The sequence below is a fragment of the Hyperolius riggenbachi genome, chromosome 6 (assembly GCF_040937935.1).
Source record: "Hyperolius riggenbachi isolate aHypRig1 chromosome 6, aHypRig1.pri, whole genome shotgun sequence".
In the NCBI taxonomy this organism is placed as follows: domain Eukaryota; kingdom Metazoa; phylum Chordata; class Amphibia; order Anura; family Hyperoliidae; genus Hyperolius; species Hyperolius riggenbachi.
This window is the reverse complement of record NC_090651.1, coordinates 174,787,161-174,814,905: the sequence shown is the minus strand read 5'-3', so window position 1 is coordinate 174,814,905 and position 27,745 is coordinate 174,787,161. Positions and strand designations below refer to the sequence as shown.

Below are 27,745 nucleotides of genomic sequence, written 5' to 3'. Positions count from 1 at the left end.
AGGAATTAGACACATGCAGACGGGTCTATTCCTGGAAAAAGAGGTGGGTGGACTCACCCTAAAAACCCCTGCGCCATGCGTAGCGCCAAAAAAAGGGCGTGGTCAAGCATACCTTGGGCGTGGTCATGGGTGGGGCCAAATATACATGACCTCGGCAGTGGTGTAAAAGGTCTGGCAGGGAAGTTTGAGCTCTGCCATAGTCTATCCCCCAAAAATAGATGTAATCTGACAGCATTTCACCAAAAAGACACATAATCTGGTAGAAGTTCCTCCAGAATACAGATAAAATGGCAGTGGTTCCCCCAAAATAGACAATGTGGCAGCAGCAGTTCCCCCAACATACACATAATTTGGAAGCAGTTCCCCAAAATACGCAAAACCTGGCAGTGGATCACCCAAAATACATATAATCTGGCAGCAGTGGTCCCCCAAACATACACAATCTGGCAGCAGGTCCCCAAAATACACGTAATCTGGCAGCAGCCGTTCCCCTAACATACACATAATCTGGCAGCTGTTCCCCAAAATACAGAACAGCGGTTCCACAAAAATGCAGATAATCTGACAGCAGTTCCCCCAAAATAGGTACCCCCAGCACAGGTAGCCAGGTCTATAGGTGTCCTCAGTATAAGTAGCCATGTGTATTGTCATCCCCAGTATATGTAGCCAGAGGTATAGTTGCCTAGTATACGTAGCCAGGGGTATATGTGCCGAGTATATGTAGTCGGGTTTAGTAGTCCCCAGCAGGCATGGGCGAACATTCAGGTGAATCTGGATAGTTGCTATCCGGATTCACCCAGTAATGCTGTGCGGGCTGGGCAGGGGGGGTCAAGTTTTTCTTCTGACGTCTTCTTTGTCCGTCCCTCGTCGCCTCCCACGATGCATTCCACTCACGTGACTACAAACGCTTCCTCCTTCCGGGTAGGGGACGAGGAACGGACAAAGAAGACGTCAGAAGGGTAAGCTTGACCCCCCCTTCCCCCCCGCCCAGCCCGCACAGCATTACTGGGTGAATCCGGATAGCAACTATCCGGATTCACCCGAATCCGAATGTTCGCCCATGCCTGGTCCCCAGTATATGTAGCCAGAGGTATAGGTGCCCAGTATATGTAGCCAGGGGTATAGGTGCCCAGTATATGTAGTCGGTTATATGTGCCCGGTATATGTAGCCAGGGGTATATGTTCCAGTATATGTAGCCAGGTGTATATGTGCCCAGTATATGTAGGCAGGGGTATATGTGCCCAGTATATGTAGGCAGGGGTATATGTGCCCAGTATATGTAGGCAGGGGTATATGTGCCCAGTATATGTAGTTAGGGGGGTATATGTGCCCAGTATAGGTAGTCAGGGGTATATGTCCCAGTATATGTAGTCAGGGGGGTATATGTCCCAGTATATGTAGTCGGGGGGTATATGTCCCAGTATATGTAGTCAGGGGGGTATATGTGCCCACTATATGTAGCCAGGGGTATATGTAGGCAGGGGTATGTGCCCAGTATATGTAGGCAGGGGTATGTGCCCAGTATATGTAGGCAGGGGTATGTGCCCAGTATATGTAGGCAGGGGTATATGTCCCCAGAATAGGTTGTCAGGTGTCCCCCCAGCATGAGGGGAGCAGCGCAGTGGAAGGAGAGCTGTGCGGACAGCGGGGAAGGGGGGCCATCTCCCCCCCCCCTTTCCCTCACCTTAGGGCTCTCCATCCCTCGCTGTCCCCTCCAGAACGAATGTGCGGGTGGCTGGCAGTGGGCGGGACTTACCTCTTCCTCATTCCGGCGCAAGAGGGAGCTATCCACTGCCGCTAGTCTGGTCTAGTCTAGACCAGAGCAACGGCACGCAGATCTTACCCGGATCAAGGAAGAGGTAAGTCCCGCCCACTGCCAGCCGCCGCACATTAGTTCTAAAGGGGACAGCGAGGGATGGAGAGCCCCAAGGTGAGGGAAAGAGGGGGGAGATGGCCCCCCTTCCCCACCGCTGCTCACAGCTCTCCTTCCACTGCGCTGGCCCCCTCCACATATGCTAGGGTGGACGGCTTCCACCCTGTAAAAAAGGAAGTGGACGTCATCCACCCGCGTTCACGCCGGACCCGACCCCTGCTTGCAGAGCTGTCTGCAGGAAAAAACAATCAGCATGTCACTCTTCAGTGGATGATAGCTGCAGGGGGAAGAAGGTAAACACGCAAATGATCTGTTGAGATTCAAAAGGAAGGCTGTATACAGCCTGCTTGTGTATGGATGTATTTTCTATGTGTGGACATACTGTACATCAACCTACTTCCGTTTTTGGTGGACATTTTTTTTGTTTATAAACAAACTTTTTAAAACTGTTTTTAACTACTTTTAATGCGGCGGGGAGCTGCAAAATTGTGACAGAGGGGAATAGGAGATGTCCCCTAACGCACTGGTATGTTTACTTTTGTGAGATTTTAACAATACAGATTCTCTTTAATAATCATTAAAACATACCATGTCACTCTCTCTCAAGATCTATTACTAAAGATATGGCCCAGCTCCTAACCCAAAGCATTTTCCTTAACAGTACTTTTTGAAATTTAGAAGCATAATAGTCAGGTATCATAGACATAATTTAGGATCAACAGAGACATCGATCCCTATAATGGTAGAGAGGTTAGTAACCTGTACCCAAAAAAAAATTATTGGAGGGCATTCCCAGAAAAGATGCCAGAAATCTGCGTTTACAAAATTACAATTGGAGCAACATGGGGAAACCCCTCTACCAAATTTTGAGAGTATATTGGGAATAAGGTAAGCTTGTTGAATAATATAGAACTGTATACGTTTATCTCGAGCTGCAGGAGATACCAATGTTGGCGATAGTAAAGCATCTTCCCGCTCTTCATTATCAATGTCTGTAATGTGAGTGTCCCATCTTAATTTAAGCTCGTCTGAGTATGTTTCTGAGAGAGCATGAATTAGGAATGCATATAGTGCTGAGATTAAACCCTGCATGCCTTGTGTTCTTAATACACCTATAAGTGGATGGTCTGAGAAATTCACAGTAAGTCCAGAAAATTGTGCTCGTATACAATGACGCAGTTGAAGATATCTAAAATAATAATGCTGTGGTAAATCAAAGGTTAATTTAAGGTCGTCAAACTCTCTAAAGGAGCCGTTCTGAAAAATGACATAATTGGACTACCCCTTTACTTTGCCAGTCTCCTGACCCAGGAAAAGAATATAAGTGTTCAAACAGCCTATTATGCCATATAGATCCAGTACTCAATAAGTCTGTAAACTTTAAAATAGCATTCGTAGCATTCCAGACCTTGATGGCCAAAGTATGAAGAATAGTGGTTGTACAAAGGGCCTGTAATTTAGGTGCCATTAAATATGCAGTAAGATCCTGTTCACGTACATATTGAGCTAGAAGGCTCTCTGATATGGGTATAACAGGCTGCTGTGTTATCCAGAATTGAAGATATTGTAGCTGACCAGCTATATAATATAATCGAAAATTAAGTAATGCTAATCCACCCAGCACCTTTGGACATTGAAGTTTTTTAATCCCAACTCGCCCCTGGAGCCACACCATATAAAGGAGGATAGCAATGAGTCTAGTTTAGTGAAGAATCGTTTGGGGATATACACCATAGAATGCTTCTGCGTATACGCAGTAAGTTTTTAAACAAACATGTATAAGGGGAGCAATTGTTCACAAAAGTAAGTTGATACAGTAAAAATGTAGTCTAAAATAGTGAAATAGACTTGAATTATTCCTTGATGCATAAAACAGGTTAATCATGGATTCTATGCATTTCAAACAAATCTAAATAGAAATCTACAAAAGTAATGCTCACTATATTTAAGATAACTATAGCACCCTGCTTGACCGTTACAACAGAGGTTTGGGTGGATAATTATAGACGGTCAATTGTAACACTTATATTTAGTAAAGGATGGAATGTTAAGAACCTATATATTAGTAAGTAGGGCTGCACGGTTTTTCGGTTTACAAACGAAACCGCGGTTCGTGTCAAGACGATCTAGTGATCATCCGTATCCTCGGTTTTTCTGAGTGCCCGTCCGCTGCCTGCATGCTTGTCTGGCCCGCCTTCCGCTGTGCGCCGATTGGCCAGAGCCGCCAGAAGCAGTGAATATGTATTATTGTTAATGAGCGGGGGGGGCGCGGGTCCACGCGAGCGGCCACCAGCTTTGCCAATCGCTGGATAGCGATGGAATGACAGCAGCGGTAAGCGGAGCTGTACGCTCTGTACAGCTCAGCCTACCGCTGCAGTCATTCCATCGCTATCCAGCGATTGGTAAAGCTGTGTGTGCCGCTCGCTCGAGTGGTCCCGCCCCCGCTCATTAACAATAATACATATTCACTGCCTCTATTCCGGCTCTGGCCAATCGGCACACAGCGGTAGGCGGGCCAGACAAGCGTGCGGGCAGCGGGCGGGCACTCTGAAAACTGCAGATAGTGACTATCACTATATCATCTTCACGTGAACCGCCCCCCGCTGCCCTCACGGGGTTACCACCAGGAAGGTTAAGCAATCGTCCGCCCACAGTATCTGGCTAAAATATACTGGGGGCATAGTGAATTTAGTGCTAAAGCTCGATTTGAAAAAAAATCGAAATCACAATTTTTGAGAGAAAAATCGCAATTTCAATTTTTACCTAAAATCGTGCAGCCCTATTAGTAAGTGAAAAGTGTTGCCAGGCCAGCCAATTGTAATAAAAAAATTTCAAGAGTGCCCCTACATTATTTTATGATCCTACGGTATGGAAGGATAGCATTAACAGAGCAAATCCAGTCTCTACAGGTGGGAGTAATAGGATGCATCCAATATTTAGCTAGTCTTCCTAGCCAAATGTAGGGACTGCAGGAGTAAGGCTTTGGAACATTTGTCTTTAATGTGATTAGGTATGATATTTAGCAAAGCCTGGGACAGAGCGGTAGTGAGGTTCCCATAATATGCAGGAACAGTAGGCGACAATTGAGGGACAGTCCCACATCATGTGATATTATGCTAGGTACAATTTTGTGTTAGATAGATGGTTCGATAGATGGATATTTCATGTCCAATCTTATTTTTGATCGTTTTTCTGATCGATTTCTCACATAAGTGAATGGAAATAGATAAGAAAAGATAACAGAATCGAATCAGAAATCAATCGGATGGAAAATCAACTGAAAAAACACATTGTGTGTACCCAGCATTAGCCTGTATAGAGTGAGCATTTGGGACATTGGGGAGAAACTTCAGGTTTATACTTGGATGGCACCTCTGGGGTCAGAAAGGAACTATGCGTAACATTAAGGTACATTCATTTGGTCATTCATTTTTTTTACTTCTACATTGGTTATGGGCTCATGATATTGCAACTTAACCCAGGACTAAAGTTGTCGGTCAGCGTTGCAAACTGGTATCGCCACTTCATTGAATCAGAGGCTTTAGCAATGTCAAGCGACACTACCACACTGGTACATTCTGTATGTAGTCAGGCTCAGCCTGCAGGTTCACAAAACAACGCCTGAGATTTATGGCTGTAGATCACTTGAGAATAATGCCCAATTGATCTGGATGTATAAGAAATCTAATGGCAAGCTTAAAGGACGACCGAGGTGACATGAGATAGACATGAGACAGACGTGTATGTGTAGTGTCATGCACACAAATAACTAGGCTGTGTTCCTTTTCTTCTTTCTCTGCCTGAAAGAGTTAAACATTAGGTATGTGACAGTTTCTATCTGGGTCGGACTGGGTCAGACTATAGCATAACATTCACTGATTAGTAATTACAGCCATAAAATACTTTCATGTCAATAAATGGCTTAATGGAGCAGGAAAGAGATAAAAAGTGTCAATAATTCATAGATTTGAGCTCTGGCACACTTAGATAAAGGTATCATTGAGCAGAGACAATGAAACAGTAAAAACTTAAAAACTAGATTTAAATATAAAACTGTGGGATTTCTAAAAAAAAAAGTCAGTTTTAGGAGGATGAGGATAGATGCAATTGTTTTTCTCATCAGTTTTTCACCTTTGATGTCCTTTTAAGCCTATGCGCAAGGACTTTGGCCAAGATCTTTATCTGTTTGCAGTAAAGAAATTGGGCGATAGGACTCTCACTTCTCTAGCTTGAGAAGAAATATATATTGGGTATATAGAAAATGACACACCTTTTCAAAACTGTCAAGTTTTTCATCTATGATGGCTTTTAACTTATCCTAAAACATAATGTAGCCAAGATTTGTTCTCATCAAGCCAAAGCTGAGGTTAGGAGATTTCTATGCCTTGGCTATTGCTAGTTTAACAGCAGTGAAGACATGGTTGCAAGTGCAGGGATATTCTTGGGGTGACCCATAAAATGGGTGGTGCGGGGACATCAGTTTAGCCTTTATCATCTGCTTGTCCCACAGGGAAAGTTAGTGTGAGATGATTGGGTTACTTATCTTCCCTTCGATCCCTAGCGTCAACTCAAAGTAAATTGGATAAGGTGATGGGGGGCTATTGCTAGACTCCAGTTAGGTATATCTGTCATATTATGCCAGATTACAAGTTGGGCTTTTTGAGCCACTTCATAATATTTAGCAGTATTGGGGAGCGCTAATCCTCCTTAGTTTTTTAGTTAGAAAACTGTCTGTTTTGAAACTCTAGGGATTGTCTTGCCCCAGATATGTCATAATTCGTTTTTGAATTTGTAAAATAGCATGGTTGGGGAGAGTGATGGGGATAACTGTGAATATGTATAAGAGTTTTGTAAGAACCATCATTTTGACAGCTGCCAATCTACCGAAAGAGGAGATAGCATATCTTTTCCAACTTTCCAATAGCTGGCGAATATTACAAAATAGTTTAGGGTACTGTATTTTTCGCACTATAAGATGCTCCGAGCTATAAGACACACCTAGGTTTAGAGGACAAAAACTAGGGAAAAAAATATGCTAAACATGGTGCCTCTATAGTGTAGGGCAGGAGTCAGGAACCTTTTTGGCTGAGAAGAGCCATAAACGCCATATATTTTAAAGTGTAGTTCTTTGAGAGCCATACAATATGTTTAAAACTGGGACAGTGCACATGTGCAGCAGAAGGCTCACAGCACTGTTGCCATGGTTATGTTTATACAGTTGATCCTTCAGGCAGCAGAAGTGTCAGACAGGTCTTCATCTTCTCTGGGGTTCCAGTAACATCAGCAATTTAACTGAGAGCCAGACAGGAGAAATACCGACTAACAGCTTGTACAATTAGCTAGTGGACTTAGGGGTTGATTCACTTTGTAGGACGAGATCACATCCTACAAAGTCACTGGACCTGACAATCCAGAGTGGAACAATTGGAGCAGCCGTTCATTTTAGTGTAGCGCGAGTAAGTTAGTAGTGCATGCTACAGCAGTAGTGTGCCTACTACTACTGAAAATTTTATTTGCGCTGCCCTACTAAGCTGCGTTGCTTGAGCAATGTAGCTCAGTGAATCAACCCCTACTGATTTGTATGTGAGCCACATGTAGCCATCAAAAAAGCCACACCTGGCTCTAGAGCCATAGGTTCCCCACCCCTGGTGTAGGGGCATCTTATGGATCCCCCCCCCCCCACACACACACACACACAAAAGAAGTATGTCCCCCTTGTGCGTTCTTGTGTCTCCCTGTGTCCTCTGGTATTTCATTGTGTCCCCTGGAGTTGCGCTGTGTCATACTCTCTCCCCTGTACCATCTGGTGTCCCTGTATTCAGTATCCCCATGTCCTTCAGTGTCCTCTGTCGTCCTTCCTATATCCCCCGCATCTGGACTCCTGTGTCCATACTTACGCCGCAGCCACACAGCTAATGTTAGTATACCGGTACAACACAAACTGGTATTTATTATTAAGTACTTTGTACCGTGTGCAGCCTCCTCTTGTTGTCCTTGTGCCCTTTGCCCCCCATGCCCGGACTCCTGTGTCCATAATCACGCCGCAGCCAATCACTTTGTTTGTACCATGCCCAGTTCTTGTGTGCAGCATCGTCCTTGTCCCCGTGTCCTAGGTTCCAATGCCCGGGCTGCTGTGTCCTTACTCGCTGCAGCCATGCAGCTCAGATGAAAAGGAAGTATGCAAATGTCATCTACCAACCAGGCGGGGGGCGCTTCCCCAGACCGCCAATCACTCCTGCTCCCTTCTCACTCTCGAACGCAGCTTGGAGGGTGACACGAAGGCTCCATCATTGGAGCCAATCCGTGCACTCCCCTTGGTCCCACCAGCAAGACCTTCACTTCCTATTAAAAAAGGAGCAGTGAGCGGCAGTGATTGGAGGTCCCCCCCCCCCCACCTGATTGGTAGATGGCTCCTGCTTACTTCGTTTTCATCAGAGCTGCGTGGCTGCAGCAAGTAAGGATACAGGAGTCCGGGCACGGTGATGTAGATCACGTGGAGAACAGAGGATGCTGCACACATGGGAAAGCAGGCACTGTACACTGAGTGGCTGCAGCGCGAGTATAGACACAGTAATCAAGACAGGGGGACAATGAAGGACGCTGCACACAGGGAAAGGGGACACTACAAAGTGATTGGCTACAGCGTTAGTATGGACAAAGGATTCCGGACACGGGGGGCAAAGAAAGGGGACATGGGATGGAGGACACGCGTAGGGGCTGGTCCAAAATGTACTATTCGGACTATAAGACGCACTGGCCCATATGCAATTATCTTTTTCTCCTCAATTTTCACCTCTGTGATATTTTTAAATTTGTCAATAAAATGCCCTTTAACCTTCTTGGCGGTAACCCTGAACGTAGTTCGGGGTAAGCCGCGCTGGAGGATTTCTCAGGCCCTGCTGGGCCGATTTGCATATTTTTTTTTTTTTTTGCTACACGCAGCTAGCACTTTGCTAGCTGCGTGTGCATGCCGATCACCGCCGCTCCGTTCCGATCCGCCGCTACATGATAAAAAAAAAAATTTAAAATGAACTGCTGCGCTGCCCCCTGGCAGTTTTTAATAGACCGCCAGGAGGGTTAAGCCGCCAGAAAACAAGAATATGCTCAAATTAATTATGATATTACTTTTTCACCTACTTTTTGGTACTTTTTTAGTTGAAAAGTGCTGGAAAGTTATTTTAAATCGAAAAAGAAAAATTATCTCCCAGCAGAAAACTCAGGTGAAAAAAATTGTATATGGCCCCCTGACTTTTCCTCCACTTTTGGGGAAGAAAAAGTGCGTCTTATTGTATTTATTGATTCATGTTGCTAAGGGAAAGATGTGAGCTAAATGCCCAAGCATGGCAACACTTTTTGTTACCATTGAAACTCGAATTTCCTTTTTAGGGACTCAACTGCTTTAAGTTGGGGAGTATAATATTGAGGGCTCTTGCTTTTCTGTGCCATTCATTTTTAATCTGGAAATGTCAAATTGAGTTAAAATAATGGATAAGTTGGATAGACTGCTAGTTGGATTAGTGAGACTGAGGATAGCATCATCTGCATATATACAGTTTATGAATTGTGCCATGAATGAATGAATGGCACCTTTGATGTCAAGGTTGCTACATATAATAATTGCAAGGAGTTCCAGTGTCAGGGAAAACAGAAGTGGCGACAAGGGACAGCCTTGTTTGGTGCCCATGTTAATACTAAAGAGTGTGGACTCAGATCCGTTATATTGTATATAAGCCGCAGGCTCCTGATATAGACAGTGTACACATTTGAGGAACTAAGGGACAAAGCACCAAATGTGCAATAATTTGAATAATTAGTCCCAAGAAAGGGAATCAAATGCTTTGTGTATGTCTAGGTACAACAACATTGCAGGGGTTTTGCTTCTACTGGCTGCTTCTATTATATGAAGGAGCCTGTGCACATTGTTCCCCACCTGTCTGCCCGACATGAAGCCCATCTGGTCTCTAAATGAGATTCGGTATCCCTTTGTATCACTTTGTTTTGCTCCGTGAGAATTTTTTCCAGGATCTTTAGGTCTACGTTTTAATAGTGAGTCAAGCTTATGATTTGTCCAGGAAGTATGGTCTGTGTGAGGCTTTGGTATCATACAGATAGAAGCAAGGTTATTTTCTGATATAAAGTGTGTACCTACTAGTATGCTATTGAGGGCGATTGTGAGTTGAGCAATAATGAGATCTTTAAATTTCCTAAAATATATCACTTAGAAGCCATCAGGACCTGGTCTTTTATTGAGTTTTAGTGTTGTTATAGCTGATAGCACTTCCTCATGTGTGACTTAAGCTTACATAGTTTGCTTGAAACTTTCCAAGATAGAGGGTAGACGCAAGTCTTGGAGTATGCAATCTAACATGATGTTCAGTTTATTAGGAGAAGTGTACAGTTTCTCTCGATTTTTTTTTCTGCTATTTTAGATGGGTTGCATGTGTATGATCTATTGCCTGTTTTAAGTTTGATGGCTTTTCTCTGTAATTCAAGAATTTAGGCCTCCTGGCCAGCATGGAGTCAAGCTTGTTGGCTTTAATGTGCAATTTAAATTTCTACCATCTCAGTTGACTTTCAGTTTAAAATGACAAGCTGAGGTCATATGCATCATATGCTCAGTCACAAAGCATTTTAATTCTATGGTAGGGGGTTGCTTATATTTTTCCACTTTCACAAGGTAGTCCTTTTCCAGAGCTTTTGTTCTTGTAATCTTAGTTTCTTTAGCTGCAATGCTCTTTGTATTCTTATCCTCTTATTACAGCCTTATGAGCTTACCATACTGTCAGGTGCGTTATGGAGTCGTCCAGGACATTGTTTTGAAAGTATTCAGTGAAGTGTTGGCTGAGGGAGTTTAATACGGACTGGTCAGAGTTGAGGGCAGGGTTAATAGACCAGGAGAGAAGGTTATAATTGAGTTAAGGGTAATGAGAAGCGGGTCATGATCAGTCTAGGTAATTGGTTGTATGGTGATTGAGCATAATTGGGGTAGGAGAGTGGTTGAGGTAAGGCAGTGATGTTTCCATGAAAAGGAGTTACCGTATTTTTCGGAATATAAGACACACTTTTTCTCCCCCCAAAGGAGGGGGAGAAAAGTCAGTGCGTCTTATAATCCGAATGGCCATGTGTCACCAGCAAGCAAGTTTAAGTGTAGGCTCCCTCTTTTACACAGCCGCGGGGCATAGAGTCCTGCATCCTCCTGCTTCCTACTTCCTGTTTTTTTGTTCAGCGTGAGATGTGCCGCTGATGAATCAGAGAGGGCGCTATCTCTGCCGACTCTCACCCTGCACTCCCCGATTACAACGGCTGATGTCAGTGCATGGACTGCAGTGCACTGTATCTTTGGCTCCATCCCGTCTCTAACGGCTTCTCATACATCAAAGTAGCTGCAAGCACGTGCCGTGAGAATCCCGTGGAGAATTTCTTTTTCACATCCCCCTCTCCTGTGACTCTCTTCCTCCCTCTCTCCGCTCTGGATTACAGTCCGAGGTCAGCTCTTCGTGCACAGTCTTCACTGTGAAACGGGTATAAACTCTGCAGGGAGAAGCTTGTGTCTGTATGCGTTCTTTGCATTCCACCGTTTGATCAGCTGTTCCATCCGGTCACAGTGAGCAGTGAGTAAGAAGCCTTTGAAAGTTTTTCTGATCATCCCCTCTCCTGTCTGTGTCTCATTCATCTAATTCACTGTGTGCTGGCTTTGGATTCCCCCTACCAGCCTGAGTACATCTCTTCCCCCACACAGGCATCAGGCTGAGGTATTGGGGCATATGAGACTATATAGAAATTCTGGTACACTTTTCTCTATATGGGTGCTACCAGCTGGTGATGGCATTTGTGTGATAAATGGGTGATGTCAGCTGTTGTTAGTGTAGGTTTTTGTAGGAACTTAATAAAAGCATTTGTTACCCAGAAAAAACTTTGGTGTTATCTAGCCACATGAATGAATCCTGCAGCTCACTCACTTGCCTATATTAAGTCATTAATTAGTTCCTTTTAATGATTCATGTCACATTCTGACCACAAAAGAGCAGACAGTGCTAGTAATAGACAGGTGGTGCAAAATGGTTATTTGGGACTTGTGTAAGTTAGTGTAGGTGAGGCAGCATATGTGCAAAGTGTGTGAAATCCTGTTTGAAGAGCTTTGCAGGTAACGATCAATTTAATAGGTTGGCAAGGTGTGTCAGAAAGGGGATGTGCTTTGTTTTTGGGGCATAGTATGTTGCAATAGTAACCTTGCAGTCCTGTATGGAGCCTAAAGGTGGCCACACACCATACACATTTTATAAAATACTGTATATACTCGCAAGCAAGCCGAATTTTTGACCCCCAAAAAAGTGGGTCAAAGGTTGGGGGGTCGGCTTGCTTGCGAGTCGTGATAGAAATGAAGCTCCCACCCCCCGCGGACGCCGATGCTATTACCTTAGCTCGGCGCCGCTTCTATTCCTCTGTACTGCTCGTAATCCACAGCAGCGCGCCCCACGATGGCTGCTGTGATGAGGGAGGGAGCCGTAGAGAGAGAGGAGAGAGCAGTTCCCATAGTTCTCTCCAGGAACCCGAACCCCTCCTTCCTACACCAATTTCTTAGCCACTTATTTAAAGAGAACCCGAGGTGGGTTTGAAGAATATTATCTGCATACAGAGGCTGGATCTGCCTATACAGCCCAGCCTCTGTTGCTATCCCAAACCCCCCTAATGTCCCCCTGCACTCTGCAATCCCTCATAAATCACAGCCATGCTGCTGACAAACAGCTTGTCAGAGCTGGCTGTGTTTATCTCTATAGTGTCAGTCTGCTGCTCTCCCCGCCTCCTGCAGAACTCCAGTCCCCGCCTGCATCCCTTCCCTCGCTGCTGATTGGAGGGAAGGGACGGGGGCAGGGACCGGAGCTATGCAGGAGGCGGGGGAGCAGCTGAGACTGACACTACAGATGTAAACACAGCCTCACAGCATGGCTGTGATTTATGAGGGATTGCAGAGTGCAGGGGGGCCTTAGTGTCGTTTGGGATAGCAACAGAGGCTGGACTGTAAATGCAGATCCAGCCTCTGTATGCAGATAACATTCTTTAAACACACCTCGGGTTCTCTTTAACTCCCTAAACTCCCTTTGTCAGATGTAGCGTGTAGCAATGGCAGTATTTCAGAAAACACCACCTTGGAGGTCCTTGTTTTAAGTTTATCTTCAAGTACCTGAAAAACATTTTTGAGGACTTTCCATCTCCCACTAACTTTGTCATTGGTGCCAATGTGTACCATGACAGCCGAGTCTTCCCCAGCCCCATCCAATAATCTGTCAATTCGTTCCGCTACATGCCGAACCCGAGCACCCGGGAGACAACAGACTGTATGGTATTTACGGTTTCTTCGACAGATTACCCTATCTGTGTGCCTAAAAAATTAATCCCCACCACCAGTATATGTCTAGCCTTAGCTGCACTCCTATTCCCTTTTTTGTTGTAGCGGTCTGCCCCTTGGTTGCTAAGGGACACATCCTGCTGCAGCGTTTCATGGAATTTATTGAACATTATCATCTTTTTTCTACAGTTGGGTTTAATGGTTTAAACATGCATAAATAAGGCACTGGCTCAGAACCCTATCCAGGACTTCCCATCTCTCAGACAACATTTGAACAGATCTGTATGAATAAACCTCTTTCCCGAAGTTTAATATTATTTTGCTCACTTAAAGAGACACTTAAGCCAGAAAAAAAAGTTTTACTCACCAGCCCCCTTCAGCAGTCCTGTGCCCTCACAGCCACTCACTAATCCTCTGGTCCCCCGCTGCCAGCTAGTTTCGTTTTTGCCGATAGGCCCGTCAGGACTGGCCACGCGTAGCTTTTTCCGCATTCCCAACTGCAATTAGCGCTATTGCGGGCAATGTGTACAAAAATACGCGTTGCCAAATTACGAACGGATAGATATGCGGCAACGCGTATTTTTGGACGCGTTGCGCCCCGCAATAGCGCTAATTGCAGTCGGGAATGCTGAAAAAGCTACGCGTGGCCAGTCCTGACGGGCCTGTCGGCAAAAACGAAACTAGCTGGCAGCAGGGGACCAGAGGATTACTCAGTGGCTGCGAGGGCACAGGACTGCTGCAGGGGGCTGGTAGAAGCCCCAGGTGAGTAAAACTCATTTTTTTTTTCTGACGTAAGGTTCACTTTAATAGTCTTTGAGGGTTTTAGACACGTATATGTGCAAAAAATGGGAGGAGGATCTATCAGGATTTTGGTCCAATAAAGGATGGGGGCAAATGTGCGAGGCCACTGCTAACATTGTAAAATCTGCCTGCAAGCCCATAATGAAGTGGCTGTGGACCCTGCCAGGTTGGCCCACATATGGGAAGAGAGAGGAGGGGACCTCAGACTGCTCTGTTAGTGACAGGGAACCATTACACTTTTTTTTTGTTCGTGAAAAAAAATATATATACAGTGCTGCCCATAAGTATTCATAACTAGAGATGGCCCGAACCTCCGATTTTAGGTTCGCGAACCTCCGCAAACGTTTGCAAACTTGCCAACATTCGCGAACCGCCATAGACTTCAATGGGGAGGCGAACTTTGAAAACTAGAAAAAATTATGCTAGCCACAAAAGTGATGGAAAAGATGTTTAAAGGGGTCTAACACCTGGAGGGGGGCATGTATGAGTGGGATAAATGCCAAAAGTCCTGGGGAAAAATCTGGATTTGACGCAAAGCAGCGTTTTAAGGGCAGAAATCACATTGAATGCTAAATTGCAGGACTAAAGTGCTTTCAAACATCTTGCATGTGTATACATCAATCAGGGAGTGTAATTAGAGTACTGCTTCACACTGACACACCAAACTCACTGTGTAACACACCGCAAACAGCTGTTTGCGTAGTGACGGCCGTGCTGGACTGGTGCGCACCATGGCGAGAGTGCAGGTCATGGCAGTGTTCAAGCCCATATGGTCACCGGGCTGTGGTAGATCATTGATAGAACAACAGTGACTGTCCAGCTGATCAAATTTGGTCTGTCCACAATGAAGCAACGACCTTATTATCTTTGGTGTGCCACCCCCCCCCAAGACACTCATATAGCCGGCGTTCATTGTGATACGCAAGCCCCTTCACCGCGGCAAGGTAATGATCGCAAAGGGGAATGTACACATGTACATGCCTTTTTGTTTTGTTGTTGCAGCCGCAGTGCAGCCAGAAAGATTAGGCAGGCATGTACACGCACCAGAAAATTCAGGAATCCGCCTGGAGTCCTGGACCCTGTTGGTGGTGGCGGAGAAGGCAAGCGGCCTGCAGGCAGAGATGGTGATAAAGGTGAAGTACTGAACACTTTTGTGACTTAGGTGACTTCTCTTCTCAGTGACAATGCCTCCAGCTGCGCTGAAGGTCCTTTCAGACAGGACGCTTGAGGCAGGGCAAGACAGAATTTGCATGGCAAATTGGGACAGCTCTGGCCACAGGTCAAGCCTGCGCACCCAGTAGTCCAAGGGTTCATCATCGCTGCTCACAGTGTCTACAGCCACACTCCAGGCCAGGTAGTCGGCTACCTGCCGGTCCAGGCGTTTGTGGAGGGTGGATCCGGAATGGCTAAGGCGAGGCATTGTACTAAAGAATGTCTGCATGTCCGACATCACCATGTACCACGGGATTTAATAGCACAAGCCCCCTGCGACACCTGCAGCGGTTGTTCTTCTGCCGCCACCTCTTCCTCCTCCACAGAAACACCTTCCTCATCATCCGAATCTGACGCCTCTTCTTCCCCACACGGCTCTTCTTCCTCCTCCTCCCCCCGCTGTGCTGCCACAGGTGTTGAGGAAACATCTGGTTCTGATGTGAATTGATCCCACAACGCTTCCTGCTGTAACTTCCTCTTCCTGCTCCTCCACAGCTTGATCCACCACTCTACGCACGGCACGCTCCAGGAAGTAAGCGTAGGAAATCAAGTTGCTGATGGTGCCTTCACTGCGACTCACCAGGTTGGTCGCCTCCTCAAACGCCTGCATGAGCCTGCATGCATTTCGCATCAGTGTCCAGTTCGGGGGCCAGAACATCCCCATGTCCCCAGATTGTGTCCTTCTACTGTAAATGTACAGGTAATGGTTGATGGCTTTCTCCTGTTCTAGCAGGCGAGAGAACATGAGCAGGGTCGAATTCCAGCGAGTCGGGCTATCACGTATCAAGCGTCTCACCGGCAAGTTGTTTCTCCGCTGAATGTCCGCAAAGTGTGCCATGGCCGTGTAAGACCGCCTGAAATGCCCACACAACTTCCTGGCCTGCTTCAGGACGTCCTGAGTACTTTGACACAAATCTTTGAATGACTAGATTAAGAACATGTGCCAGCTTTCCCAAATTGAAAGCGGAAAGGAGATTGCTGCCGTTGTCACACACCACGTTTCCGATCTCCAGCTGGTGCGGGGTCAGCCACTGATCCACCCGTTTAAGAGCAGCCAGGAGAGCTGGTCCAGTGTGACTCTCCGCTTTGAGGCAAGACATGTCTAAGATGGCGTGACACTGTCGTACCTGGCATGCAGCATAGGCCCTGGTGAGCTGGAGCTGTGTAGCTGGAGAGGAGATTGCGGCACCAGCCAAGGAGGAGGAGGATGATGACGACAGCGAAGAGGAGGTGGCAGGAGGCCTGCCTGCAAGCCGCGGAGGTGTCACAAGTTGGTCCGCTGCACAGCCACGTACTCCCTGCTTGTCATCGGTCACCAGGTTGACCCAATGGGCTGTGTAAGTAATGTAGCGGCCCTGACCGTCCTTGGCAGACCAGGCATCCGTGGTCAGGTGGACCCGTGACCCAACGCTGTGTGCCAGAGATGACACCACTTGCCTCTCCACTTCACGGGTAGTTTGGGTATCGACTTTTTAGAGAAATTGCGGCATGGCATTTTCTACTGTGGTGTCCCAATGGCCACAAATTTACGTAAGGCCTCAGAGTTCACCAGCTTGTATGGTAACAGCTGGCGAGCTAACAGTTCCGTCACGCCAGCTGTCAGACGCCGGTCAAGGGGGCGACTGGCAGAAATTGGCTTCTTCCGCTAAAAAATTTCCTTTACGGACACCTGGCTGCTTTGGGCAGAGGAGCAGGAACCGCTCAAGGTCAGAGGCGGAGTGGAGGAGGGTGGCTGTGAAGGTGAAAGGGAGAAAGCGGCTGAAGACGCTGCACCTGGAGGAGGAGGAGGAGGGTGGCTTTTCTTTTGTGTGCTGCTTTTCCTCAGGTGATCTTCCCATTGCAGTTTGTAGCTTTTCTCCAGGTGCCTTCGTAAGGCACTTATCCCTACGTGGGTGTTGGCCTTTCCACGGCTCAATTTTTGCTGGCAGAGAGTACAGATGGCTTTGCTCCGATCTGAGGCACACGCACTAAAAAATTTCCAAACCGCTGAGCCCCCCTGGGGTGATGGCACTATGGTGGCCTCAGCAGCTGACGTTGAAGGGCATGTTGGCTGGCTGTCCATAGGCGGCGATACATGGCGCCGGACGCTGCCACCAGCTGTTTCTGACGTCGAGCTTCCCCTGCTTCTTTCAGCAACTAGTCTCCTCCTACTCCTCTCTCACTCCCCCTCTGAACTGTCCCCCTGTTCATCTCCTTTATTGGGAACATACGTGGGATTCGTATCATCATCATCGTCATCATCATAATCATCCTGCCCAGCTTCGCTTGTCTCAGACACCTCCAAAACTGCACCAACAGCAGGTACTTCATCATCCTCATCCTCACACGTTACGTCCATAGTGTCGACTAACTCACACATGAGGTGGTTTAACTTGCTTAGCGCCTTCATCTTGTTGTTGCACTAGTGGCTGAGAATTAGTGATTTCACCACCAAATAACTCCTGCGAAGTGTCAAATGCAGCGGATGTGGTGCTTGTAGTAACGCTGGTGGCTGCAGGAGATGAGGTGTTCTGTGTTAAATAGTCAACCACGTCCTGACAATCTTGGGAGTTGATGGCATGTGCTATCACTTCAACACGACCTCGCACAGACCTGCTGGTGCCGGGTGGCCTTCCTCTGCCTCTTCCTCTACCTTGTTTGTCCGTTTTGTCCATCTCGGGGGGGGGGGATGCTAGGTATATGCTGAGATGAGGTGGGTTCACTGAACACAACAGCTAGGTATATGCTGTGATGAAGTGGGTTCACTGAACACAAAAGGTAGGTACAGTGGGTTGCAAAAGTATTCAGCCCCCTTGAAGTTTTCCACATTTTGTCACATTACTGCCACAAACATGCATCAATTTTTATTGGAATTCCACGTGAAAGACCAATACAAAGTGGTGTACACAGGAGAAGTGAAACGAAAACCGTACGTGATTCCAAACATTTTTAACAAATCAATAACTGCAAAGTGGGGTGTGCGTAATTATTCGCCCCCCTAAATCAATACTTTGTAGAACCACCTTTTGCTGCAATTACAGCTGCCAGTCTTGTAGGGTATGTCTCTACCAGCTTTGCACATCTAGAGACTGAAATCCTTGCCCATTATTCTTTGCAAAACAGCTCCAGCTCAGTCAGATTAGATGGACAGCGTTTGTGAACAGCAGTTTTCAGATCTTGCCACAGATTCTCGATTAGATCTGGACTTTGACTGGACCATTCTAACACATAGATATGTTTTGTTTTAAACCATTCCATTGTTGCCCTGGCTTTATGTTAAGGGTCATTTTCCTGCTGGAAGGTGAAATTCCGCCCCAGTCTCAAGTCTTTTGCCAGTCTCCAAGGGGTTTTCTTCCAAGCTTGCCCTGTATTTGGCTCCATCCATCTTCCCATCAACTCTGCTCAGCTTCCCTGTCCCTGCTGAAGAGATGCACCACGCCCCCCCCCCCCCCCCCGAGCATGATGCTGCCACCACCATATTTGACAGTGGGGATGGTGTGTTCAGAGTGATGTGCAGTGTTAGTTTTCCGCCACAAGTAGCGTTTTGCGTTTTAGCCAAAAAGTTCCATTTTGGTCTCATCTGACCAGAGCACCTTCTTCCACATGGTTACTGTGTCCCCCACATGGCTTGTGGCAAACTGCAAACGGGACTTCTTATGCTTTCTGTTAACAATACCTTTCTTCTTGCCACTCTTCCATAAAGGCCAACTTTGTACAGTGCATGACTAATAGTTGTCCTATGGACAGAGTCTCCCACCTGAGCTGTAGATCTCTGCAGCTCGTCCAGAGTCACCATGGGCCTCTTGACTGCATTTCTGATCAGCGCTCTCCTTGTTCGGCCTGTGAGTTTAGGTGGATGGCCTTGTCTTGGTAGGTTTACTACATACTCCTTCCATTTCTGAATGATCGCTTGAACAGTGCACTGTGGGATGTTCAAAGCTTTGGAAATCTTTTTGTAGCCTAAACCTGCTTTAAATTTCTCAATAACTTGATCCCTGACTTGTCTTGTATGTTCTTTGGACTTCACGGTGTTGTTGCTCCCAATATTCTCTTAGACAACCTCTGAGGCCCTCACAGAGCAGCTGTATTTGTACTGACATTAGATTACACACAGGTGCACTCTATTTAGTCATTAGCAGTCATCAGGCAATGTCTATAGGCAACTGACTGCACTCAGATCAAAGGGGGCCGAATAATTATGCACACACAACTTTGCATTTATTTATTTGTAAAAAATGTTTGGAATCCTGTATGATTTTCGTTCCACTTCTACTGTGTACACCACTTTGTGTTGGTCTTTTATGTGGAATTCCAATAAAATTGATTCATGTTTGTGGCAGTAATATGACAAAATGTGGAAAACTTCAAGGGGGCCGAATACTTTTGCAACCCACTGTATATGCTGTGAGGTGGGTTCACTGACCACAACAGCTAGGTATATGCAGTGAGGTGGGTTTACTCAACACAAAAGGTAGGTATATGCTGTGAGGTGGGTTCACTCAACACAAAAGGTAGTGTGATATTCAGGGGGACTGGGACTCCCAGCCAGCACGCAGGAGACGGTCAGTTCAAAGCACAGTTCATTTATTGAATGCTCAAACAAACAAGCTTCATTAATCAGCATCAAATATCAAAGAAAGAGAGGCTTACTTCAGCCACATGAGAGCATCCAAGTGTCCACAGCAAACGTATAGTCCACAGGAAAAGAAAGTCCACAAATCCTGCACAGTCCAGCCTTGTTTCCTCACGGAAAGCTGTGAATATTACTCCAAATAGGGGTGTAAGTCCTGCTGCACACACACAGGCTTGCAGCACACACAGGCTTGCAGCTCACTGCTGCACACACTCAGCCTGAGTGCACAGGTGTGCACCTGACTTATTTCCTGCCTTCCTGCTGGGCAGGTAGGAAAATCTGGTCTGTATCCGGGTGGAGTGAGCGGCTCGCCTATTCCATCCTTCTCACTCCTGAGTCCAGCCCTGAAACTGCTCATCAAAGATAGCAACCTTGGTTGCTAATAAAAAATCCTGGACTCATTTCCGGATACAGACAGGATTCACTGAGACCAAACAATACAGGCAGGAGAAATGTACCGTCCATCCAGGACCTGTCAAAGTGGTCCTGTACAGTAGGTATATGCTGTGAGGTAGGTTCACTGAACACAAAAGGTAGGTATATGCAGTGATAAGGTGGGTTAACTAAACACAACAGGTACTAGGTATATGCAGTACTGGGTATTACAATGTGCACCTGTCACACAGGTAGTCACTGAATGTGCTGGGTCTGGCTGGCAGTGGCACACACACAGTATGAATTAGCAAGGCTGTCTATGCAACACAAGTGTCAGTGGGACACACAGAAAAAAAATAGATCACAAGAACAAGATTAGCTCTCAAAAGAGCTGTTGTGGGGTTCTATTATAGCAATAAGAATCAGCCAGGAGCAAGCTAACAAGCCAAGAGCCTAACTAATCTTTCCCTAGGAGAAACAGTCTTCAGCAGCTTGCCCTTCTCTCACTATAGCAGGCACATGAGTGAGTGTGATGGCCGGCAGGGTCAAAGTTGACCCTAATGGTGCACTATGGGGGCGAACCAAACTTTCGGATAAGTTTGCCTTAGATGGCGAACGCGAACCACTGGAAGTTCGCCTGGAACCGTTCGGGCCATCTCTATTCATAACCCTGGCAGATTTTGACTTAGTTATTCAACCAGCAAGTTATTTTTTGATGGTAAATGACAGGATTTGTCCCAAAATATAAGATGATGTACAAAAGGCATTGTGGAAAAAACACATTTCTTTTTCAGTCAAGGACCGGGTCAACATACTTCAGAGACTGCTGGGGGGGCGGATTCATAAAGTGATGTTGAAAAACATTACATTGAATCTAGGTATTGATAGTAGTATGTATAGTATGTTTGGGGGCCAGTGAAAAAGCCTCGGGGCTGCATTCGGCCCGCGGGCCTTAGTTTGAGGACCACTGTTCTATACCATTCCAAATAGTCCAAGCTATTCTAAAGCATCACAATTACCCTGATTAATTGGGAACCGCTTTTTTTAAAGGGAAGGTTCAAGCAAAAAAAAAAATGAGATTCACTTACCTGGGGCTTCTACCAGCCCCATGTAGCCATCCTGTGCCCTCGTAGTCACTCACTGCTGCTCCAGTTCCCCGCTGGCAGCTTTCTGACCTCGGAGGTCAGGGCCACATTGCATACATTTTTACGCATTCCAGTTAGTGCAGGAACAAAAATTTACGCGTTTCACCACTAACGCGTAAAAATGTATGTGTTAATGTTCCTGCACTAGCGGGAATGTGTAAAAATGTACGCAATTTGGCCCTGACCTCCGAGGTCAGAAAGCTGCCAGCGGGGGACTGGAGCAGCAGTGAGTGACTACGAGGGCACAGGATGGCTGCATGGGGCTGGTAGAAGCCCCAGGTAAGTGAATCTCATTTTTTTTTTTTGCTTGGACCTTCCCTTTAATCAATTCAACAGGTGAAAAACAGCAGCTCTCTGCAGTTGGTTTGTGGTCAGTCATGGCTAAGACAAAGGAGCTCAGTGAGGCTGCACATTGTGGCTGATCACAAGTCAGGAAAGGGCTACAAGGCAATTTATAAATGTGTTCCAGTGGCTACAGTGCAAAGTATTATTAAAAAATACAAGATGTTCTGCACTGTGGAAACTCTAAGAGGACGTGGTCGGAAGTCAAAAGTGACACCTATGCTGGCCAGGAGGATAGTGAGAGAGGTGATAAAGAATCCACCACCAAGGCCATCCTGGTGAATCTGAGCTCTGCTGGTGGCAATGTCTCAAGGCAGACAATCCAATGGACACTGCACACTGCTGGATTCCACTGATGCAGGACAAAGTCACCACTTCTCCAGATAAGGCACACAAAAGCTTGCTTGGCCATTGCAAATGCTAATCTGAACAAAGAAGACTTCTGGTCTTCTGTGAAACAAAAATGTAATTGTTTGGGCACAATGTTTTGTTCATTTGGCATAAAAAATAAGCCTTCAACCCAAAGAACACCATCCCCACTGTCAAACATGGAGGTAGGAACCTTATGCTTTGGGGTTGTTTTTTCAGCCAATGGACCAGGGAACCTAATCACAGTAAATGGCACCATGAAAAAAGAGCAATACATGAGGATTCTCAACGAGAACATCAGGTAGTCTGCAGAAAAACTTGGCCTTTGCCAATGTCCACCAATGGACATTTCAGCAGGACCATGACTCAAAATGCACTGCAAAAGTGCTGAAGAAATGGTTAGCAGACAACAACATTAACGTTTTGGAGTGGTCCAGCCAGTGTCCTGACTTGAATCCAATTGAGAATCTGTGGAGGGAGCTAAAGATCAGGATGATGGCAAGAAGACCCTACAACCTGAAACATTTGGAACGCATTGCTAAAGATGAATTTGCAAAAATACCCATGGAGACATGCTAAAAGCTGGTCTGTAATTATAGGAAGCATTTGATTGCTGTAATAGCTAATAAAGGCTTTTCTATTGATTTATCGAGAAGGGTATGAATAATTTTGGGCTGGACACTTTTTGCTCCAATGTAAACAAAAGCTGAGAAATGTTTTTTTTCCCACAATAATTCCTCTTGATTGTAAGCCTCTGGCAGGGTCCTCCCTTCGCTAGTGTAATCTACAGGATTGTGTGCTCCTTTCCTATCACAGCCTGTTCTTGTATTACTGGGCCTACCTAACCAACCCATATCGCAGGATCATGTATTTTGTACCATTTGCCTTGTATAACTTTGTTCTATGTTGTATAACCTTATGTCTGTCATCCTTGTATCATTGTATATGTTTATTGTCCAGCGCTGTGTATTATGTTGGCGCTTTATAAATACATTAAATAATAATTGTACGTTGTCTTATCTTTTGGGAGACACCTATGTCATTTCCGGTCAAAAAAATTACTTGCTGGTTGAATGAAAGTAACTTTATGTCAACATTTGCCAGGGGTATGAATAATTATGGGCAGCACAGTATATACATGTGTGGATCAATTATTTGTTTGTTTTTTACTTAACCACTTAACCACTGAGGGGTTTTACCCCTTGAACAGCAGAGCAATTTTCACCTTTCAGCGCTCCTTCCATTCATTCGTCTATAACTTTATTATTACTTATCGCAATGAAATGAACTATATCTTGTTTTTTTCACCACCAATTAGACTTTCTTTAGGTGGGACATTATGCCAAGAATTATTTTATTCTAAATGTGTTTTAATGGTAAAATAGGAAAACATTTGGGAAAAATTTTTTTCAGTTTTCCGCCATTATAGTTTTTAAATAATGCACGCTACTGTAATTAAAACCCATGAAATGTATTTGCTCATTTGTCCCGGTTATAAAACCGTTTAAATTATGTCCCTATCACAATGTTTGGCGCCAATATTTTATTTGGAAATAAAGGTGCATTTTTTTCAGTTTTGCATCCATCCCTAATTACAAGCCCGTAGTTTATAAAGTAACAGTGTTATACCCTCTTGACATAAATACCGTATTTTCCGCCGTATAAGACGCACTTTTTCTCCCCAAAAAATGGGGAGAAAAAGTCCCTGCGTCTTATACGGCAAAGGCAGGGAATCCCCAACTTGCGAACGCCCGCCGCTATAAACCGCCGCCATTGGGGATTCCCTGCCTGTGTGGGGAATCACTGTGCCTGGCTCCCCCGCGTGCCTTAGCGTTTCCCCTCTATTTACCTCCTGCCCCCCTCCATGTGCGCATCTCCCCCCCCCCCCCCCCCCGTGTCTCCGATGTGCCCGATGTAAATATTTCCCCCCTCCGGGTCTGCAGCTACAGCGGCTTACCTAATACATGCCGCCGCGAAGTCTGCAGACAGCCGGCTACTCCATATGTTTCCTCTACTGCGCGGCCTGTACTGATTGCGTCATCAGTAGCCGCGCAGTAGAGGAAACATATGGAGTAGCCGGCTGTCTGCAGACTTCGCGGCGGCATGTATTAGGTAAGCCGCTGTAGCTACAGACCCGGAGGGGGGAAATATTTACATCGGGCACATCGGAGACACGGGGGGGGGGGGGGGAACGGGAAGATGCGCACATGGAGGGGGGCAGGAGGTAAATAGAGGGGAAACGCTAAGGCACGCGGGGGAGCCAGGCACAGTGATTGCCCACACAGGGGGGAAGGATTTACAGCGGGCATATCTGAGACGCGGGGGGCGGGTTGAGATGCGCACATGGAGGGAGGAAAATAGAGGGGAAAAGCTGAGGCATGCGGGGAGGCAGTCAAAGAATGACACGTGGGGGAGCCAGGACACAGGAGGACACATGGAGCCAGCCAGGACACATGGAGCCAGTCAGGACACATGGAGCCAGCCAGGACACATGGAGCCAGCCAGGACACATGGAGCCAGCCAGGACACATGGAGCCAGCCAGGACACATGGAGCCAGCCAGGACACATGGAGCCAGCCAGGACACATGGAGCCAGCCAGGACACATGGAGCCAGCCAGGACACATGGAGCCAGCCAGGACACATGGAGCCAGCCAGGACACATGGAGCCAGCCAGGACACATGGAGCCAGTTAAGACACATGGAGCCAGTTAAGACACATGGAGCCAGCCAGGACACATGGAGACAGGACACAGGAGGACACATGGAGACAGGACACAGGAGGACACATGGAGCCAGCCAGGACACATGGAGCCAGTCAGGACACATGGAGCCAGCCAGGACACATGGAGCCAGCCAGGACACATGGAGCCAGCCAGGACACATGGAGCCAGCCAGGACACATGGAGCCAGCCAGGACACATGGAGCCAGCCAGGACACATGGAGCCAGTTAAGACACATGGAGCCAGCCAGGACACATGGAGACAGGACACAGGAGGACACATGGAGACAGGACACAGGAGGACACATGGAGCCAGCCAGGACACAGGAGGACACATGGAGCCAGCCAGGACACAGGAGGACACATGGAGCCAGCCAGGACACAGGAGGACACATGGAGCCAGGACACAGGAGGACACATGTGGAAGACAGGACACATGGGGAGAAGGGGCACACAGGACACATGGGGGAGAGGACACAGGAGGACACATGTGGGAGATGGCACACAGAAGGACAGATGGGGCACACAGGTGGAGAGATAAGGTACACGGGAGGACACAACATGTACAAAGACGCTCCTGGAATATAGACGCACCAGATTTAATATATATTTTTTTTCCCAGGTTTTTGCCCTCTAAACTTGGGTGCGTCTTATATTCCGGAGCGTCTTATACGGCGCGAAATACGGTATTTAAAAAGTTCAGTCCCTAAGGTAACTATTTGTTTTTTGTTTTTTTTTATTGTATTTTTTTTAATTACAAAAAAAATAAATTGGGGAGTGTGGGAGGTAATGAGTTAATTTATTGTGTAAAACTAATGTATTTGTATATGTAAAATGCTTTAGGTGTAGTTTTACTATTCATATATTATACAGTGAGTTTGTGTTCATACGACCTGTAAGCGTCCGGAAGGACGCTTTCAGGAAGCACTATGAGGCTGGGAAAATCACAATGATTGCGCTGTTTCTCATAGAAACAGCAGATCATTGCGGGGGCTTAGATCAACGAACGGGAATGGATTTTCCCGTTCATTAATCTCCGGGCGAGCGGGCGGCGCCGTGCACGAGCGGCGGGAGTGCAGCAGCGCGGGAGGTACGGACTTCTCCTTCCCTTGGTTTTATAAGGGTGGAAAAAGGGATGGAGAAATCCGTACTGCGGGGGGTAAAGTGGTTAATTATAGTTGGGTTGTTTTTTTTTGCTTAAAGTGGACATGAACTCTTGCACAGGACAGAAGGAAAACATAGAGAAATGCACCCTGTGTGTATATAGCGAGTTTAGCCTGTCTAATTCCCCCTCATTTGTGTCTAATCACAAGTTGTAATTTGATCTCTACCCTGTGCCACATGACTGCCACAGCAGAGATGCATATGTTACGGCCAGAACCCGAAGTTTGGCCACTTCTAGTTCTGGCCGGCCACTTCGGGTTCTGGCCGGCCAATGTGCGAAGTGGCCGCTGCGCTGCGGCCAATGTGAGAAATGGAAATATTCCTGTAACATTAATGTATCTTCTGGCCGCAGCGCAGCGGGCAAATGTATCACAACTTAGTTAATTTAATGCAATTAAGCCGGCGGCAATGTAACAGATAAAGCCGACTTCGGGTTCTGGCCGTAACACAGATAAGATTATTTGAAAGCACTGGCTGTTAATATGTCTGCTTCCATGAAAGCAGGAAGTAGAAACATTGCAGATTTATTTTAGGATTTGTATCAGCTGTAACATAACAATGTTTTTTTGTTTAAAGTTAATTATGTTGTTGAATATCTTGTAGAGCAGAGAGGACATTCTGAGTTCAGGTCGTACTTAATTGCTTGAAGTTCTTAAATTGTTTTGTTTTCAAAGGTATGATGTTGAACTGTTTCAGAGGATTGAACACCTAATTGGTAAGAAGCTTCCAGCATTCCCTACCCAAGAGGAGGAAGTGATGTTGCTTAATGAGAGGGTAGCTGAAGCTCAAAGATTTGCTCGCATTGTAAGTTATTTTCCCAAATATACGTAGATAGTCTTTTCTCTTCACACACTATTATGATTCAAAAATTGCCTAATGTGACTGAAAACTGATACTTGGGTCAAACCAGAGAATGAAAAAGTAATTTATCGTAGTTTAGAACCTATCCTATAACTTGATATAACACATCCCATAATATTTAAAGAGGAACTGTAGTGAAAGTAATGTAATGTATAACATTGTTTTTTTTTCAATATTCATTTATAAATTATTTAGTAATTGTTTGCCCATTGTAAAATCTTTCCTTTCCCTGAATTACATTCTGAAATTTATCACAGGTGACGACGTCTTTAGTCAGGTGATCTCTGTGGAATGTGTGGTTACTGAGATTTCTGGTCTCCCAGAATGCTCCAAAGGGGGCCATACACTTATAGATTTGCAGCAGATTCAACCATCAGATTGATTTCTGTCAGATGCCTGTCAAGTCTAATCTGACAGGAATCTATCTGGTGTGTATCACACACAAGGAAGATATTTCCAATAGATGTCAGAATGAAATATATTGAAAATCCATCTAGATGCATTATTGGACCATTAGACCCAATGCAACTCTGTGGGCCATCGATCTACTGCCAGCAACAGAGCTTATAGGTATAGGAAGTGTTTCTGATGCTGAAACAAGGAAAATTTCTGTAAAAGTGGGTACCCTGAATAATTTACTGCTTACTACTATATGTCAATATAAAAAACAAGTTGTCCCCCACATGTCCCTTATTAAAAACATAGAGGAAAATATCCTAATTGCATGCAAATTCCACAATAAACATCACTATTTTGTACTTTCATATAATTGTTACTGTGAGGCTGGACACCCACTTGCAATTGCAAAATCACTCTCAAAATGCGAAGTGATTTTTTTCAACTTAAAAATTAGCGATTTAGAGTGAAGTAATTTTGGACCATCACTTTTGGACCACCGCAGGTTCCGCGTTTCCAATTTTG

At 45.9% G+C, this 27,745-nt stretch overlaps 1 protein-coding gene across 1 annotated transcript in view; it reads left to right on the top strand.

Annotated features, from left to right (window-relative positions):
* DDX47 (DEAD-box helicase 47) overlaps positions 1-27,745 on the top strand; it is a 403,902-nt gene that overhangs the window by 338,781 nt on the left and 37,376 nt on the right. The window contains exon 11 of the mRNA XM_068242689.1: positions 26,638-26,767. Coding sequence (XP_068098790.1) covers positions 26,638-26,767 — 130 coding nt within the window. The remainder of the gene's footprint in view (positions 1-26,637; positions 26,768-27,745) is intronic.